The sequence below is a fragment of the Anser cygnoides genome, chromosome 2 (assembly GCF_040182565.1).
Source record: "Anser cygnoides isolate HZ-2024a breed goose chromosome 2, Taihu_goose_T2T_genome, whole genome shotgun sequence".
Taxonomy (NCBI): Eukaryota; Metazoa; Chordata; class Aves; order Anseriformes; family Anatidae; genus Anser; species Anser cygnoides.
This window is the reverse complement of record NC_089874.1, coordinates 48,136,390-48,155,444: the sequence shown is the minus strand read 5'-3', so window position 1 is coordinate 48,155,444 and position 19,055 is coordinate 48,136,390. Positions and strand designations below refer to the sequence as shown.

The window sequence follows — 19,055 nt, the reverse complement described above, 5'->3', positions numbered from 1 at the left end:
CCTGCCATAGACAGGGATGCCACCCACTAGATCAGGTTGGCCAAGGCCCCATCCAGCCTGGTCTTGAACACCTCCAGGGATGGGGCATCAACAGCTTCTCTTGGCAACCTGAAAATCTCAATATCCTTGATCTTTGTGGAATATTAGACTGCAAGAAATGAATTCCTGCTGTAACACTACTGAATCTGGAAAACTGTTCATATATTACAACTAATTTCTCATTGTGCTTTCATACATTTTGTGTCTAGTCAAAAATATTAGGCCAAGTACATGAAATAAGGCTTCTAAATCCTGTTTTCAGTAAATGGTCTGATGCTACTGCCTGATTTACTTCTTGCTTTTAATCCAAGGGAGTTGCAAATTCTTGGCTCCTATAGAAACTGGGGCTGATGTAGTCAGTTGTTTAAATGTAAAGCATAGAATTAGAAAATAATTTAGATTGAAAGGGACCTCCAGAGGTCATCTAGTCCAACTCTTAAAGCAAGGCAAATTTCCAAGTTAGATCATGGTGTTCAGCACCTTGTTTCACAATCCACCATCTCTCTGAGCACCTTTTTCTGTGTTTAATCACTTTAAAAAATTTTTTTTTGGTGTGGTAGTGCTTTTTTGATTTTTTTTCCTTATAACTTTTCAGAATTTCCCTTGCTGCAACTTGTGATCATTGACACATGTCTTTTTCCTGCACATCTCTGAGAGGGCCTGACTCCATATTTTTTCTAGTTCCCTTTCAGGCAGTGGCAGGGAGAAATTAGAGCCTCTCTCAGTCTTTTTTCTTTGTGGGTAAACAAACCCAGTGCACTCAAACGCTTCTGATAAGTCTGGTAAGTTACTAGCTTGGAATGAAGACTTTTCACTGTCTGTTTAGTAAATAATGGATACATTTGTTCTACTAGAATTTATATTCTATATCAAGTCAGTAATTTACAGTACCACATATGTGAAAAACATTCTTTTCTAGAGGACATTGATCATCCTGAAGCATTAATATTTCTTACAATTTCTACTTAGAAGGAATGAAAAGCTGAAACAACCTACCTTTACAATTATTAGTCTCTCTAAAGACAAAAGAAAATCAAAAAAGAATCCACTGAACTTTGGAAATGTCTTACCCTTGGTCCCACTGGTCCCACCACTCCAGCTTCACCCTGTTGAGGACAGACATACACAGCAATGACAACGAGAACTTCTACAGTATCTAGTAGAGGTGGTTGGTAACAAGGCCACCAAATATTCCGGAAGAACAAAAAACAGTATGAACTCACCTTCTGCCCTTTTCTTCCTAATAATTCAGTTGAAGATCCATCAGCAGTAATGATAACTCCTGGTTCTCCCTTTTCACCCTGCATTAATATCAAAGCTATTTTACAGTGTTTACAAAGCAGCTCTCAATGAGTAAGCAAAAGTCAAAGCAGCATTGCTGCTGTTCGAAGCATGACATTATTCTGAGAGAAAAACTACAATGTGATATCAACGCGAGTCAGATGAAATTTGATTCTGGGGGAGAGTAGGGCTGATCTTTCCTAAAACATCATACGGTAAACTAAAAATATCCTGCTACTGTAAATATCCATAAGATGTATAAATACTTGGTTTTGTTTTTGTGTAAAAAAAAAAAAAGTCTTTCAATTGCTCTCAACAAATTGTCTCTGTGAAACATGTGCTATGTTCATAAGAGATCTCTGCCAAAGGCAGACAGGCTATTGGAGTCTTCCTGTGTACCATCAGCTTAGATATTCATCAGCAAATCCTGCTGGAATTGTAATTCTTGATAACACTAAGTAGAAAGAGCGACTATCAGGAAAGCATGAATCTTTTTTTCTATGTCCTTGGGGTATGATGCAGTCTCATTATCTTTCAGGAAGGCCAATTGGCAGCATTCAAATTACAAACCTCTGAGTTTCTCTTCTTCAATGGGTTTTGTTGAATAATGGCACCACAACCAGGAATTTTCATCCTCCAGTGCAGACACATGGTTGCCGCTAGATCTAGATCATTCAGCTGTAACTTTCCTCCTCCTAGCTCAGGTAATCTGAGCATTTTATCTTTCCCAAGATCTTTAATGGAAGAAATTCGACTTGAAACTAACAATTGCATTGCTGATTAAAGTGATAACTCAGGTTAGAACACTTCAATTGAGCTTCATTTCCTGCAGATTTAAGGCATATTTTGGAGTCTCCCTGAGCCTTTGTTTTATTGACTTTATCTTTTGTGAGATTTTATGGATGAAAGGCTGCAACAGAATAATCTCATGATCCTTACAGGGAATTGTTCCCTGGTGTCTGTTGAGCTTTGTCTGTGGTTGCTGAGATCATCACAGTCTTGAGCATAACTTGGTATTCACGCCTCAGAAACAGCATCAAAAACATCATTATGTCATTGGTGGGTATAAAATATAATGACTTCAAAACTTCCAGTTCCTTCCAGCATGAATAGTAGAAGTAAAAAAATACAAAAAACTCCAAAACCAAAAAAAGCAAACAGACAACCCCAAGCCAAAAACAAACACAACTGTTTTTAAGTTTGAGCTCAATCATTTTAAGCACTGGGTAAAACCTGAATCCATGTATCAAAAGGGGATCATTCTCAAACCATTCCCACTTGTGAGAAAGTGAGGGTCGGTTATTTTATAAATACAAGCAGGAAGTGTTTTTGCTTTTGTTATCCCCAAGACTGTAATAACTTAGATGCTCTTCATCCATGCTTCCAGCAAATGGATGAGAAGGGGAATAAGAAAACGCAACAGCAGCAGCAATACTTGAAAAGGGGAAGAAAAAAACAGAACAGGCCTCAGTCACCTCTCAGCAATGTCACAAAATAAACACTATTGTGCAAAACAAGAGAAAGGACCATAAGGAAAGAGGTTCCCAGGTCTTACACTTTTTTATGGGGAATGGAAAACTGCAGTCTTTGTTGTGTAGGCAAAACTTTCTGTGCCAAGGAAGGAACAGGAAAGTTTTTGCCTTTTTTTTATTTGTCTCCTTGGTTAGGATACCAGGCTGTCAGCGCTGATCACCAGCTGGCAAGAAGAGGTCACCTTGTGCTTAATGTTTATGCAAACATATTTTGATAAAAGCATGCTACACTGCTGAATTTCATTTCTTGGGCAGGAATGTTAGCTCTCAGTAATGTAATATCAGGTATTTTGTTTAGCAGTCTTTCAAATCACACTTAGTACATTTTTCACATATACTTATTAACACCCCAATCCCTAGTAAAATTAGAATCATAAAACTAGAACCATAAAACATTATGATGCCACTAAGGATTTGTTATCTAACACATTTTGTAACGTGTAGTTTTCCCTTTGCATTTTCTCTTACCTGTTGGCCTTTGGGTCCTTTTGGTCCAGGCAAACCAATATCACCTTTTGGTCCCTGAGGGCCCTAAGCAAAATCAAGTACATAAATAAATTGGTGGAGAGCTCTGCTGAGAAAACGGAGCTGGACCTTTTTACTAAATGTAATTTTAAGTAACTGGAAAACTTGAACCTGAATCACTCTGGCTGCAATCTAAGACTTTATTTACAAGTATTACAAATCTTAGACTTACAAGACTAAATTGCTGTCTGAATCAACAAATTTTTTAAAACAAATATTATATAGGGATAATCTGTTAAAAATAGCAAAAGAAAAAAAGCTATTGTTTATCAGAGTGTAGATGATACACACATTCACAAAGAGAAATATGCATACATTAATAAGAGTGGAAATTCAGCCTAAAATTCTCTTTCTTCCCTACTTTATTCTCTCTCCTTCCATGGTCATTCAGTGACACTGATTTTCAACAGGTTTTCTGAAGTTGTATTTTTAAGAAACAGTACAATAAAAATATATATTTATATATATATATAGATTATATATTTAAAAATAAGACCATTTCTGTGAAAGCATTCTTCTCAGATCATATTTTGTTTTACAGTCTTCCATTATAAACACATGTAGAAGCACTTTTGTTTTTACTCATCAAGAACTAAACTAAAGTTTACATGATTTCTGCGTTAGTGAAGAGTAAAGACCTGATTTAAGGATGAGAATGGTATTTTTATGAAGAAATTCTGTTAATAACAGAAAGGCTAACAATTCATTATATCACTTTCTAAATGTTGTCAGCTCTTTTTCAACTGAAAAGTATTTTAAAGATTTTTGTTTTTATTTTTATTTTATTTGTTTTCCTATGCAGTCCACCATATCCAGGACTCAGTAAACAACCTTTGTAGAACTTTGGGCTAATTGCCAACATTTTGTTAACATCATTTGTCAGCTTTCCCAGTTTTCTCCTTATTCTTAGGCAATAGACAAAGGGTCCTGAGATCATATGCACACGTCTGAACAGTTAAACAACCATAACAGGGGAAAATAATGCTACTACATTATATATAATATAAATATAATAGTATAAACAATACTGTAAGAAGTTACAAGCCAGGCAATTTTTAATGGAATAGCAGTATGAGCACAATAGGTAACATAACATAAGGCACCTTTTGAAACTATGGCTGTGTAATGCACTGGAATGCTGAAATGTTATTCTAAAAAAATTACTAAATTTAATAATAAATAACCTTTGTATTATCCTAAAGGATTAAAAAATCATAAGCCTGATAAGGTTTTACAGAGCTCTCTATTAGCGACCAAAAAAAAACCCCAACCAACAACAGCAAAAAAAACACTTAAGAAATAATATTATTCCATATGCAATTTGAATATAATTTTTAGAAGCCCATTTATTCCATTTGTTTCTCCTAAATTGCACAGGACTATTCTTTAGGTAGCAATTTTTCATTAGACTCAATTACATTTAAACTGCAGAACTGATTCTGAGATAAGCAGAAATGAGCTGTGTATATCATAGTATACTTAATTTCCAGCAGACTTAATTTCTACCATAAGTGTTGGTTCCATAAAAACTACAGTCTCATATGAAAATGCATAAGACTTTGTATAACCTCTGTAAAATATAAATATTAAAATATTAAAGCATATTGAAAAATACTTACTTAGATCCCAGGAACATAATACTTACAGGAAATCCTGGTAGACCTGGCTTGCCATCTGGACCCTGCAAAATGCAAAAAACCCTACTCCCTTACAAACACATATTACAGACTTGCAAAACAGAGTATGCATTTTCAGTGTATAGCCTAATTTATGAATATTAATTGATCTGAAACTGGATTAAGAATTTCATTCAGCCGGTGGTAAACCTGCTATCACTCCACAACACTCTATGCTTCTAACTTTTTCTGGGACACTAGGATTTACTTTCCAAAACTGAAGGGACAAATATCCAGGAAAGGCTTCTAAAAAGGTGACATTTTCCACATATTAAAGGCATGTAACCGTAAGTCAAACTTCTTTGATTTTGTTTTACAGAATGAATTATTGAGATCACAGGAGCCCGTCCACCTTTGCCATTGCACTCCTGGTTGTCTGTGGATCCAAACAGAATGTCTACTATACTGTGAATATAAACATGGATTTGAATTTGTACGGGGCATATTAAAGATTGTCCCACTGTGATATCTGCAGAAACACAATTTATTTCTAGTTTAAATCACCTGAATGTGCATTACCCAAGTCACTATAATACCCTAACCCCCTTCCTGACTATGGTGAACTGAGGTTCTGATGCCCTTCCAATTGAAACTACATTTCAGGCTGGACCTACAGGACCTACTTTCTGTAATAACTACTACAAACAAAACAAAAGTGGGTTTATGAGACCACTCATCTAGGTTGTTTTGAGAGCCTGTTGTCTAAGGCTTGAATGCCAACTACCTGCAGTACCAGAACTCACACAAGGGACCATCCTATTAATACCTAGCATCCTATTATGTACAGGGATTAGGATTCTGCTATTAGGTACACACGTGCTTATCTTCCTTGTTTCATCAAGGACTGAATGTGAGGGAGGTAACTGTGTTCACAAAGAAGTAATAGATAATAAATAAATAAAATAAACACCAGTCTGCAACTGAAACGTTGTGAAGCAAGACGCTGTGGGATTTAAACATTGTGAAGTGCAATATATTGTAGATTTTCAGGCAAGTTCTGCCTGACTTTGAATAGACTCTACAGCCTGCAGAAGGTAGGTTTTTCTGTGGTTTTTCTGTGGATCTAGTCCTAGAAATTTGAAATCCTTACAGAGAAGCATCCAGCTCTTCAAATATTTGACCAAACTATTTTGCAGCTAGACTGCTATAAAACAGAACTTGAAATTTCTTTTCTGTTGTTCTCTCATGAGATTTCCAATTTACCATCCACAGCTATAATTTCTGTGAGATTAAATTCAAACACTGGAACCTACTATTCCTAGTTGCAGTCACAAGCAGAACTGAGGAAAATACGCTATCCCAACATTTCATGACTTGAAAAACAAGAATACAAAAAGGTGGAGGAAATGCTATCATCCCTATTTTTGCATTAGTTCCACATTTCTGTCATTCTGAGCATATTGTTCAGATTCAGATCTAAACCAACCCCTTCAATTCCTTTCTTTCAGACAAACATGTAAGAACTAATTCATCCACACATAATTCATTTCTGCCCTGAAGTACTCCCACACAGCTTGTTGCAGGATTTATGTACACATTTTTGAAGTACAAGGAACTCAGCTCTAGATGATACTTAAAAGGTGACATTAAAGATAGCGCAATTCTGAAGATTTAATATGTATACTCACAGGAGGCCCGAGCAGTTCTTCAATTGAAGTAAAATTAAAAATTCCATTTGTATCATTGAGTAGTAGCTAAAAAAGTGGTTAAGGAGCAGGTTATTTCAAATATCAAACTGAATATCTGGGGTACTCATACATTTTTTAGAAATTTGCACACAGTTTAAACTATGCATCACATTATAAACATGGGCAGAAAACCACAAGTGAGGCTAAAGATATGTTTAAGCTACTTTTAACTTTTGTTATGCATCTGCAATAACAAAATAGAGCACTTTCATTTCATTCCTTATGTAAGGATTTCAGAATGCTTTAAAAACTTTTATTACCTGACCCTCATATATTTTTAATTTGAAAACTTTTACAGCATATATTGTATATATTGTAGTCTGAGGTCATTTCTCCACAATAAAGATTAAAATAAAATTTTTATACCCCAATATGTCACTGGCGTTCTGAGATGGTGAACTTATCTGACCACAATCTATCTTGTAGATTCGAAGTTATATTTTATTCTGGATATGTCTTCATCACACAATATAGTGATTCCTAAATTAGATCTGATCATGCTGCTGTGTCTACTTGATGCGATATAGAGCAATCAATGAAACTAGCTTGGATCCCCAAAACACTATAGTCACGTGCATGTGGAGCAGCACCTAAGCTAATGAGCTCTCAGTCTCCAGAAAACTGAACAGAGCAGAATGATAACAATGCTGTTATACTTCTTTCTATCCTGGAATTATTGAGGTCTGCATTAGCTCAGACATCTGCAGATTTTGATCATAGAATCGGAATAATGAAGGTTGACCTGGACCTTTGGAAGTAATTTGGTCCAACCTCCTGCTCAAAGCTGGTCAAATTAGGTCAGGTCCAGCTGAGGCTTGAACAACTCCAAGGATCTAAATGCCACAAATATCCTGAGCAACCAAATCCAGTATTTGAGCATCCTCCGGGTAAAAAGTCTTTGCTTATATCTAATCAGAATTTCCCATTTTCCAACTCGTGTCGATTAAAGTCTCATGATAACTCTATGTACCTCTAAGAAGTGGGTGGCTCCATCTCTGTATTCTCTAATTAGGTTGTTGTAGAGAGCAACAAATTCTCTCCTTAGCCTTCTTTTCTCCAGGATGAACAATCAGAGTTGTTTCCGCTTCTTCTTGTGTACCATGTGCTCTGGTCTCCTAACCATCTTGGTGTCTCTTCATGAGGCTTGTGTCACTATGTCAATATCTTTCTTGTACTAGGAAGCCCACAGCTGTACATGGTACTCCTGATGCAGTCTTGTGAATGCCAGTCATATCTCTCTAAGTTCACCAACTGAGCCGAGCCAATTTTCCACCTATTTTTAATCATCCTCTTATTCAATTCATAGGTTACCAGTTTGGTGATAATAAGACTATGGAAGACTGCATCAAAAAAGTCAGGGGACGTTGTCCATCCCTTGGCCACGGACAGGTAATCATGCTGGTCAGAAATGACTTGTCCTTAGTAAATCCAACTTGGCTGCTCCCAGTCACATTCTTATCCTGATGTTTTGATTAGGCTTTCATTCTGTTTTCAAGACAACCAGCTTCCTGGTTTAAATAAATGTTCCCAATACTATATCATGTGGTCATACATTAAGTAAGGGTAGTATGAAACTGCTTGCTCCACATAAATGCTATAGGTGAAAGAGGTTTTTTTTCATTTCTTTCACTCCAACAGTCCATCAGTGTGACTTCTAACCTTGTTTTGAATTCAGAAATAAGTACTGAATACTCTTAGAGTCTTGAACTAGTCCACTGGTTTAGCAGCAAGACACGCCATCCATTTCAAGATCATGGTCTGTGTGCAGCAGTGTATTCCTATTCAATGTAATGAAGATCTTCTGAATTTCACAAGGCCAGGGCAGAATATGCCTTCCAAGAGCAGGATTTACTTAGCACATGAATAAGTATGTTTTCAGCAAGGTGTTGTGAAATCTGAATACCTTTTCTTCATGTAACTATGTCCAGATGATAACTATCAGATCCCAGTCCTTTTCATAATTTGTTATGAATATAGTATACATGATCTAACTTTGAAATTAGTTTAAAATATCTTGTGTTAAATCCCTGCTTGGAATAGGTGGTTTGACCACATGGCCACCAGAGGTCCCTTCCAATTATCTTATGAGTCTCTGAATACTATTTTTCTAACCTGGGATGTGAGGAAGGGCACAAGAGAGGACAGACCTACTTGGTCTCATCATATATCATATTCTATCCTATCCTAACATATCCACCTGAGCATGGCAATGCATGGTCAGCTTTCTGTATTTTGAGGTCCTGTTGGCATCATGATTCCTGCAGCTAAAGCCTGTTACGTCTACTGGGTGCTGCTCCTGGGTGCTCCCTGTCCTCAGGTTCTACAAAAAAATACTGGAAAATTGTCACTGAAGCAAATAAAAAGACTTTTAAGTCCTGCAGGCAGCACTCCTTCTCCTGGCCTGCATAAGCTCTCTGCTGGTTGCTCCAGGGGTAGCAAGATGCTATTGGTCGCACTGCATTCCTTGTCCTACTTTGCCCAGAGGGGGAGCAGGACAGGGTCTATTACTTTAATGAAAGTAGTAAGAGTTCTGCTGCTGAAATTGTTCTGCTTTGTCTACAACTGGTGGCAGAAGTCCAGGAGCCCTGGGTTTACTCCATCTTTTCAGTGCAGAATTACTGAGTTTTTTTTTTTTTTTTGGAATTACTGAGTATTCATTCTCAATCCAAACCATAGTGAAGTCAGTGGAAAGAATCCCAAAGGCCTTGCTGAGCTTGGGAGCAGGCATTTTGTATGTTTTAGAAATACAGTTTAGCTGCAAATGGAAATTATGGTTGGAAATCAGTAAAGTCTACAAAGTGCTGAGGATATGAAAATACAGGGTGCAAGAATGATGATTAGACAAAACAATTGCACAAGGCACATAGTTATTTAACTTTCTTTTCAGATTTGCAAGCAGCTTTAATAGCCATAATTTAGCAACATAATTTTTCAACATATCAAATGAATTTAGAAAGTGTTGTCTAAAAAGTAAGGACAGTGTTGTTTTTCAGGTCTTTTTTTTTTTTTTTCTTTTTTTTTTCTTTTTTTTTTTTTCAGTGTTATAAAGAGGAAGAAACACTAGTTTTTAGCATGACTGTCTAGGCAGGTTTTAACTAAAACTTCAGCTTCATATCCAAATGGTGTGAATATGCCACTACTATAATTACAGGAAAAAAGGGGTAACACAAAATCTTCTGACATTTGCTTTATACCCCCCAGACATGAACCTTTCTCCAGGAACTGAACTTTCATTCAGTTTATGTACCTAAACTATGGATGAAGAATGGCAGCAAAAGATAATTAATTGGTTAAATATTTTATATTTAAATCCAATGAAATTTCTCTATTCAATGTTATTTCAGTATAATATCCAACTAAAGTGGAGCGATAAAATCCTAGCAAAAATTAATATGTTTTACTGGTTATCATTTATTTAGTGATGGTCAGCAGTTTTATAACTGCTTTAGTTGTAGCCACTAAGACCTTAAAAAGACTTCCTCCCCACTCTGATGGTTCAGTTCATTTGAGTTGAGTGAGTGAACTAATACACCCTGACCTGGGCAATGATTTCCCTGGCTGTGCTATGGGTCACTTAGATCACTTAATTGGTGTCTGCTGCTCTACCAAGGTCACACCAATATCCACACTGTAATAGCTGGTACTGTTTATTTTAGTTCTGTAATTCTAACTGCAATTGTTAGGTCTGCTTGCAGTAGTTCTTTTCATTTCTGAAGCTAACTACGGAAGATGTTTGATGTTTTTCTGAAAAACTCTGTCAACAGAATTTGGAGAATTTAATCTTCTATCTCAGCAAATGTATAATAAGCAAAGATCCTGTTCTTATACAAACTGTGTGGTAAGTAGAACTCATTGTCATATATAATTACACATACACACAAGTTTAATCAGCTATTTCAAATCCAGCTTGTCAAGCCCTCAGAGAAATCATCTGATTAACAGCAAGTAGATTTTGAAGCATATGAGGATGTCTCAAAAATGGCTCTTGCTGTACCTCCACAGAATACCTGTTTGCTACAAATGTATGTAAAGCCACATGTGTATGCACCCTACTTTGTATGGGAGCTTACTTCTTAAACTCCAAGGTATTTAGAGAAGGAAATGTGTTTCTGTACAGATTTGTAATACACCTGATGCAATACAGCTTCTACTAGGCTCTACACATTTCTGTTAACACATGATGAAGGCAATTCATACACAGATTGTGGAGAATTCAGTGGATGGTTTCTTCAGGCATATCTACACATTAGATAGATGTGGTGGACTCTGCCTATCACAACACACAGGGAGTCATGCAACCTCCAGCAAACTAGTCATTAGTTTGCTATGTTAGCTTCAATAATATTTTTATATTTCTTATTTATGCTGTCCTCCCATATTGAGATTTTTTGTTTGTTTTGAGGAACGGACTTAAAACATGAATATCAACACCAGAATTGACTGCTAGGTAACCGCTTGTGCCCTCTTCATGTTAAGTGGAGTTACAAAGACTTTGAAGATTGACAAACACACTTACCTCAGGTATTGCTATGATTGGTCCTGGTGGTCCTCGTGGTCCAGGTGGACCCACAATACTGTTCCCATCCTGTCCTCGTTCACCCTATTTTAAAAGCATTACATATGGAAAACCCATTTACTAAACACTACAATTCACAGATTTCTCAGAAAGAATGAAATCCACCCTATCTCACCTGAGGTCCTGGGTCACCCTTCTCCCCTTTTGGACCCTGCACATGATAATAAAAATAAGCAGAAATTATTTTAAAAGGAAAATGGTGAAAATGTGCTTTCTCTATCCTCAGAAAATGCACAAGAGTGAAACACAGGTACAGAATGATCATCAGCCTCTCAAACCACAGATGGGACAAGCTAGTTTCCACTCAGATCCTCTGAGGGCCTGATGTTTAAAATTATTTGTCAGCACATTTGACACTTCACAAACAACAAGAAACAAATGAGCACACACCATTTCATTATCTGGGGATTAATTCAAGAAGCCTTTCTTTCAGTATAGTGAAATCAGCCGTGCCTGGCTGTTTTTCTCTTTTTCAGCATTGACTGCCTCAGTTGTGTCCTGTATTGCCCAGTGAACTGGGAAGGGGAACACAGGTGAGCTAAACAGTCATTTTTCAGGTAAGTTATTTCTAAACTTGAGCAGCCCTTCAATAGGATTCCCTGTGCTGGGGATATAGACAGCTCATTTGGCATGAGTAAAAGGAAAGTGGCAGGGAATGAGCTGTAGGACTTCCCAGCTGAAGAACCCTTGAAATCCCTGGGGCTCTTAATCAGGAGAAATACATTAAAATCACCTAAGAGTTTTCTGGTTTCCATCTAATTAAAAGCAGAGATAAATTCTGAATAATTAAAAGCAAAAGGAGAATTGAAGAGTGAGAACTAGCCTCTGGAGAGGCCTGTATCACTTTTGACTGGTGTGTGGTGTCTAAACTATATGCTTCAGGTTAGGTAGGACAAACCCAGACCCAGCTCTCCACACACTGCTACCAAGTCCTGCAGAGGGCTCCTGCTGAAGCTCAAAACACAAGTTTAGGAGCCAGTGTGTGTTAGGTGATCACGGAATATGATAGCCCTACTCACCATATTTCCAGGATGTCCAGCAATGCCAGGAAAGCCTGGTTTTCCTTTTGTACCTGGCAGTCCCTGCCACAGAAAACATACTGTTATTCAAGATAAACTATTATCAAACTCATTCAAACATACTGCTCCCAGAGGGACACATTATCTGAGTGGACTAGATAGTATGTGGGGGGTTCCATGGAGTCAGGATCAGTAGCTCTCGGTAGTCATCAGCCCTCTGCACTGCTCCTGCTGTTTCCCCCTCTCCAGATAGGATTTTTTTTTTTAAATGCAGCTTCAATTATTCTTCATCACTGTTCACACCTCTGCTTAGCAAAAGGGTGAATTCTGCTACTTTCCCCCAAGATATATTTTGTGGGTTATTCCCACCCTTTTGATTAAGTGACTCAAACTGGATGAAGAGGCAGCAGAGGTATTGAATGTAGATGGGAGGGAGGGAGGGGGAAGGATTGGGATGTGGGGCAAAAAATTTGATAGCTCCTGCTCTAGTTTAGTAGAGGATTGAAACTTATTGCTATGAATCTGATGAGTTACTCTATATTCTATGGGAAAAAAAAGGAATTATTCCATAGTAATGATAATGCAGTTTGCCTAGAAAAAATGGATAAAAGAAGACTGTGAATTCTTAAAGGAACAACTAAACAGTGAACTATCTTTTTATTTGCATCTGCTTTTCTCTGTCATATGAAAAAGCAAAAGAAGTTACACAGAATAGCCTAATGATTCATCCAAGTGCCAGATTAGCCCTGTGCTGTTTCAGTAGTGGTTTGTATTTTTTTTTTTTGAAAAGGTTGTTTTGTTGTTACATTTTGTTTTGCTTCAAAAAAACTACCTCTGGGCTTTTACAGTAGCTAGTACCATGACAATCTAGAAGAAATAGACAATTCCATGAAAAAGCTTGTTAGCTGTCAAAAAGGTAAACTGAATAAAAGAGATTACTCTAAAAGGCACAGGGAAAGAAAAAAAAAAAAAGAAGAACACAGAACATTACTGTGTCACTGCATATACTTATTGTATGCCCATAACTAGAATTCTGTGGACCATTTCAGTTCTTCCATCTTAAAAGGGTTCTAGTGGAAACTTCTAGAAAAAACTTCAGAAGAGGGCAATGGGAATAATGAAAGGTACAGAATGGCTTCTGTATGAGATGTTATGGTGTAAGCTATGACCATTTAGTCGGAAAAGAGACAAATGAGGAGATGGATGAAGAATATTGTATTGTATTCTAAAAGGAGAGAGTAATTAAGGATTCACTCTTCTAATAGAAGAAATACTGGGCATCGAATGAAAATAGCTGGAAGAGGTTCATGCAACATGTAGCTAAGTTGGCAGATCCCCTTGCCACAAGATCTCATATATCATAAAAGTTAGTGTGAGTTCCAGGGAAGGTATCAAGTTCTTGCAGAAGAGAATTACAGTGTACTACTTGTCCTTTTCTAAAGTCAAACAGCATCTAAGCATCTGCTCAAACTGCGTCCACTTTTGGCTATTGCTGGAGGCAGGATACTAGGATGTATAGATGTGATCCAGTAAAACCACCAAGAATTGTGTAATATTCTGCAGGAGTCTCTAAAGAACAATAGATTCATAAAGCATCCAAAGTCAAATAGCCTTCTGTGTTGCATTTTTGGTGTGATAGAAGAAGTTCAAATTAACATTTCATAGGACTCAAAATCCTCTCTCTACTTGTGCCTTATTATAGAACTACCATCATAAAAGATTTAATAAGTCCACCTCATTAAGGAAGGATTTTCTCACTTTTGTTTCTATTTTTGTCTGTGAAAAGCAAAACATGTGGCTCATGAATAAATGTTCAGTTTATTAAGATAAAGTAGATCTTTTAAGGCATTTTCATTTTGTAGAGAACTGACACATAAAAAGTATGTGAATACTAATGGGATTTAGGCACCAACATGACTTGTAAAAATGGTACTTGCAATTTAAATCTCTTCAGTGCTTGTAGAAAATTATCTCTCTGCAGCAAAGGTAATTGGGCAGAGAGAATAACAATGAACCAACAGCATTCTGTAGCAGAATGCCGTCCTTTCAGGCATGCTGGTACATGTAAATCAACTTCCTATTATTACAAATCCTGAATAATTTCACCAATTGATTTTACTAATGAATTTTAGTTTGGAAGAAAAGACACAGGATACGTACCATGCTTTAATTAAATAAGTTATTCAGAGACATCCTCATTTCCCTCAATATTTTAAGATTGTAGAGTTGCTCTTTGCTCAAATATAAGAGAACTAAAAATGTTCCTTGTTTTCTTTTGTTTTCTTTTTTTGTTTGTTTGTTTTCTTTTGTTTTCTTTTGTTTTTAACCTGAGGATTGGAGAGATTGACTATTTTTTAAATAACTTTGAAGCCATTCCACTTACAATGTATGTATGTGTTTGAAATGTATATATCATAGCAGCAATACTAGTTACTAGAACAAGGACCACAGGACAAAACACCTGTATGAATAATAATTAAGAAAATAATTTATAGCCTCAAGCAGATAAAAAAGAAGAGTTCAAAACAACTGTCCTATGCATTAGTGTATCAGCTTTAGTTACTTCACTAACAACTATCTCTGCCATGGCAATGCTTCAAATATGTAGAGCAGATGGAATTTATGTCAAACAGAGTCCTGCTACATTGTTGTTTTTTTAAAAAAAATTAAATAAGCAGATGCTGTTAGAAGACTGTGGCAATACTTCTGTAAATATTCAGCAAATAGAAGGGTAGATTGATAATTGTCTTTGCCTTGTTTCATACAGCAACTATTGATTTCAGTGCTGTCCCAAATGCAAAAGAAACGTTTTAATTTAATTTAATTTTATTATTTAATTTAATTTAATTTAATTTAATTTAATTTAATTTAATTTAATTTAATTTTATTTTATTTTATTTTATTTTATTTTATTTTATTTTATTATTTTATTTTATTTTATATTTTATTTTATTTTATTTTATTTAATTTTTTAATTTTGATTTCTTTTCTACGCGTCCCAGTGCTGCCATCTGCTGGTTTACATCTGCAAAAGGCACCCAAGTCAGCCTAGTCAGTCATGCAGAAAGCAGCTGGGACACAAGCAGAAGAAACTTTGGGGTGGGCTCCAAGGAGGGTCCAAAGCAGAAAAGACAGGGATGATGAGGGGGAAGATTGGACAGGAAATATGGACTCCTGCACCATTAACTAACATGGTGTAAACCAGTGTAAACTGGCTGCTTTTGATGCCATGGCTAGAACTTGAACTGACCAGAACAGCAGGTCTAGCTTGCACACTGGTGCATGAGGTGAGTTAGACAGCTAGGACAAATTACAGCTTGGAGGCATGGGCTGCATGTTAGGGAAACTGTCTTTCCTAGGCAGATAGTGAAGCACCAGGACAGGATACCCAGAGAGTTTTTGCATTTTCCTTGGAGTTATTTAAGACTCAGCAAAACAAATTAATTGCTGATGTGATCTGGTGTTGGTGATAATCCCACATTAAGTGTGATATTGGACTAGATGATGTCTGGGGTTCTTCCAGCCAACATTTCTACATTCCTGGACCTTCCGAATGGTACATTTGTGTTAGGAGTAACCTGGCTGCAGGAAAATGGCAAGCTCTAGCACAGAAATAGGGAACAATAGTGGCCTCTGTGTGGAACACTGGATTAGGGTTGTGGATGGGTCCTGAGACCTTTGTACAACACAGATGAATCTACTGTTGTACTACAGATATGTACTGTAGTGGTGGAGTGCTTTGGTGTGGTGTGCTAGCTATGAACCCTGTTATTAAGAATGGGAAGGCAGGTGGAACTTAGTTTTCACATAAACTTTGCTTATTTTCATTTTTGTTCTGCCAAAAAACAAAGTGGCTTCACAAAACACCATGACATCACACACGTAACTGGATTTTAAATATAATTGTAACCATATTTTAAACAGATCTCTTAAGCAACAGGTTACCTGGCTCCTGACATTTACAACTCAACAGAGAAAGGTTCTGTTTTTCCAGGGAAACCTTCCTGAGCTTTAAGATACTGAGAGAGCAAGAAATGTTCATTACACCCTTATTATTCCCATATAAAGGAAACTAAGAGGAGGAAAAGAGTGAGGTTTTAGATCAAGCTATATGAATTTCTCACCTTTGAACCTGGTGGACCAATGTTTCCTCTTTCTCCCTGAAACAGAGATACAGTAAGTACAGCTCAAAAATCAAAGTGAACTGTGGTTATGAGGATTTTAAACATGTATGTTACTTTCCTTAGAAACAAAACACTGGATGGAGTAAAATGATTAGTAAAAACAGAGCACATTTTTGGTGAAGTGACGCTCAATATACATTTGTGAACCAGTTCTGGGGGTTTAACCTCCCAGTTACAACTTACATCGTAAATGTTTCTGGTTAGCACATGTTACTTTTGCTGTGCATCCATCAAACTGCGTGCCTGAACCTTCCTTTTGGTGTCTGGAAGATGCATATAGTAACATTCCCCAGATCTACCAATGCCACAGTGATCTTGTGCATCCACAAATGACCCGCAGTCTTCCTTCAATACAGTTAAATTAGCCTCCTCTGTGCTACTGCTCTCCCCATCTACCCAGACACTGTGTCATACCACAAGCAATGTAATGAGTACTGCCATGTTCCACCTTCAGGGCCGACTCTGCAGCACTCTAGCTATGACTAGACATGATTCCTCGATTTCATTAGACAAAGAATACACAATGTAGTTCATTTCAGTTGAATAATATGAAAAGGAATAAAGCATCAAGAAGCTATTACCATTGCCTGGAATGTTATGTTTATGCTTTCTGTCTTTCAGGAGTGTGTATATTCTTAAGTGAATGAAGACTGTAGACTCTTTTTAAAGGAAAGTAGTTTTTTCATAATAATAAGTGTAAAAGCAGAGTTTGGTCTTTATTTGTTAGGAAAGACATCAGACTTTGGTCACAACAGGCCTTCACTGTTGGATGTTTGAAGGATGAAGGAGATATGAAACACGACTATATCTTGAATATAATATGTGAGCCTTTGTTTTTTGGAAGTGGGTAGCTGTTGTACTTTGCCACTGTTGCCTAGTGAAGTCTTTTATAACCATGAAAAGTGGGTGTAAATTTTATCCCCATGAGAATTATAGTGTATTACAGCCACTTTATATTGATTTTCTGTAGTGTATCTGATTTTGTAAGAAATTGAGCAATACATAATCTATTCCTTTCTGTGTCTCCATGGTCTTGGGGATGAATGAGTCAAGTTTAAGCAACCATAAACTTAGTGTAGGTGGTGGTGAACTCTCTTGGTCAAAGTTTATGACTACATTTTCAGTTCCAGTCATGTTCATATATGCATCATCATCCTACCCCCATACTCATAAGTAATGCTGTCTTCCAACATTAACAGGAGGAGTTGTTACCCAGTGGAGGGACTTTTTTGCAGCCATGTAAACTGAGCACTACACTAGACCCTACATATAGTGGGCTGGACAGATCTTTGATTGGCATTGTTCTATGAAAGAGATGCATGCAGCTGTTGCTGGCAATGTTCTTTCTGTGACCTGTGCTGTGTATAAATTTAAGGAAGAGAGGGTGGGGTCCACAACCTATTGTTTTACGTTTCATGCTCTCTCAGTGTTCCTGTCATTTCCCAGGGCAACGAAGACCTGGAACTTCCTTAACTTCATACAACAGATTTAAGGTGCTGAAAAGGTGTTGCCATGCTGTACTATTAAATTGCATGGTACTAAAGCTTTATATAGGATTGGAAGCAAACTCTTCTTGTCTAAGGCTCCATTTTGGAAATATGCCCTTTTATCTTTTTTTTTTTTTTTTAACATTTCTCCATTTTTTCCCACATGGCTTACTTAACCAATAGTAGCATAAAGGTAGAAAAATTGTGTCACAGCTGAGCTCAAAGAGAAAACAAGGCAAAGAACAACTCTCTTTTCCCCCAACATTTTCAGAAGCTTTTCTTATCACCTTTTGGAAATGAAAGGTCTCCCTACAGCTTCCTCTTTCAACAAAACACATGCAACCCCCTGGAAACCAGAATGAAGTATCAATGAGCAACAAAGAGGAACTGCCCAACTTCCTAAAAAATTTTTAAAAAGTACCATGTTAGAGCAGGTGTCTTGGGGTCTAAGTGCCCCATTGGTATTTATGCACCATTCTGACATGGATAAGAAATAATCCTATTAACACACATTCTGCGTTACCCAGTGTAAAAGGAAACACAATTAATCTAATACTTACCCCATATGTGAATATTAACCATAAAGTTAAATAAATCCCAGCAAATACTGGGAATATAGAAATATATAGAAATCAAAAATATATGCCAAAGCAAAATAGGTTAGCTTTCGAATGTTCTTGTTCATACAGTACTTTTGGTCCAAACGCTGTCCATGTCTTTCTGCAGAACCCTATTAAATCTCACTGCATTTACTGGTAAATCCAGGCAACATTTCGTAACAAATTTTCTCAGAAGAAAAAAGAACCATAATCGCAGCTGTTACAAAAAGAGGATCTGAGATCAGAAACATCAACAGAGTAGTAAGATACAAGCATTGTTTTATATTTGTTGTTCTAGTAAATAGTGCCTTGATTTATATTATCATGCAAAGAGCTATAGATATTTTTTTTCTTAGAAGGATTTTATTTCTAATACTTTCAAAAAAATGTACTAGTATGCAGTAACAAGAATTAAATTGTTGAAGTGCATTTGTTGCAAGGGATTACTT

The 19,055-nt window shown here is 36.8% G+C and overlaps 1 protein-coding gene across 2 annotated transcripts in view; it reads right to left on the bottom strand.

Annotated features, from left to right (window-relative positions):
* Positions 1-19,055, bottom strand: part of COL15A1 (collagen type XV alpha 1 chain) — a 125,252-nt gene that overhangs the window by 38,612 nt on the left and 67,585 nt on the right. For both annotated transcript variants that reach the window (XR_010829262.1, XM_048075834.2), the window contains exons 13-21: positions 16,461-16,496; positions 12,337-12,399; positions 11,433-11,468; positions 11,258-11,341; positions 6,682-6,747; positions 5,023-5,058; positions 3,321-3,383; positions 1,263-1,340; positions 1,110-1,145 (exon numbers count right to left, since the gene is read on the bottom strand). Coding sequence is in view for 1 of the 2 variants with exons in the window: in XM_048075834.2 (XP_047931791.2) it covers positions 1,110-1,145; positions 1,263-1,340; positions 3,321-3,383; positions 5,023-5,058; positions 6,682-6,747; positions 11,258-11,341; positions 11,433-11,468; positions 12,337-12,399; positions 16,461-16,496 (498 nt within the window). In the remaining variant the exon portion in view is untranslated. The remainder of the gene's footprint in view (positions 1-1,109; positions 1,146-1,262; positions 1,341-3,320; positions 3,384-5,022; positions 5,059-6,681; positions 6,748-11,257; positions 11,342-11,432; positions 11,469-12,336; positions 12,400-16,460; positions 16,497-19,055) is intronic.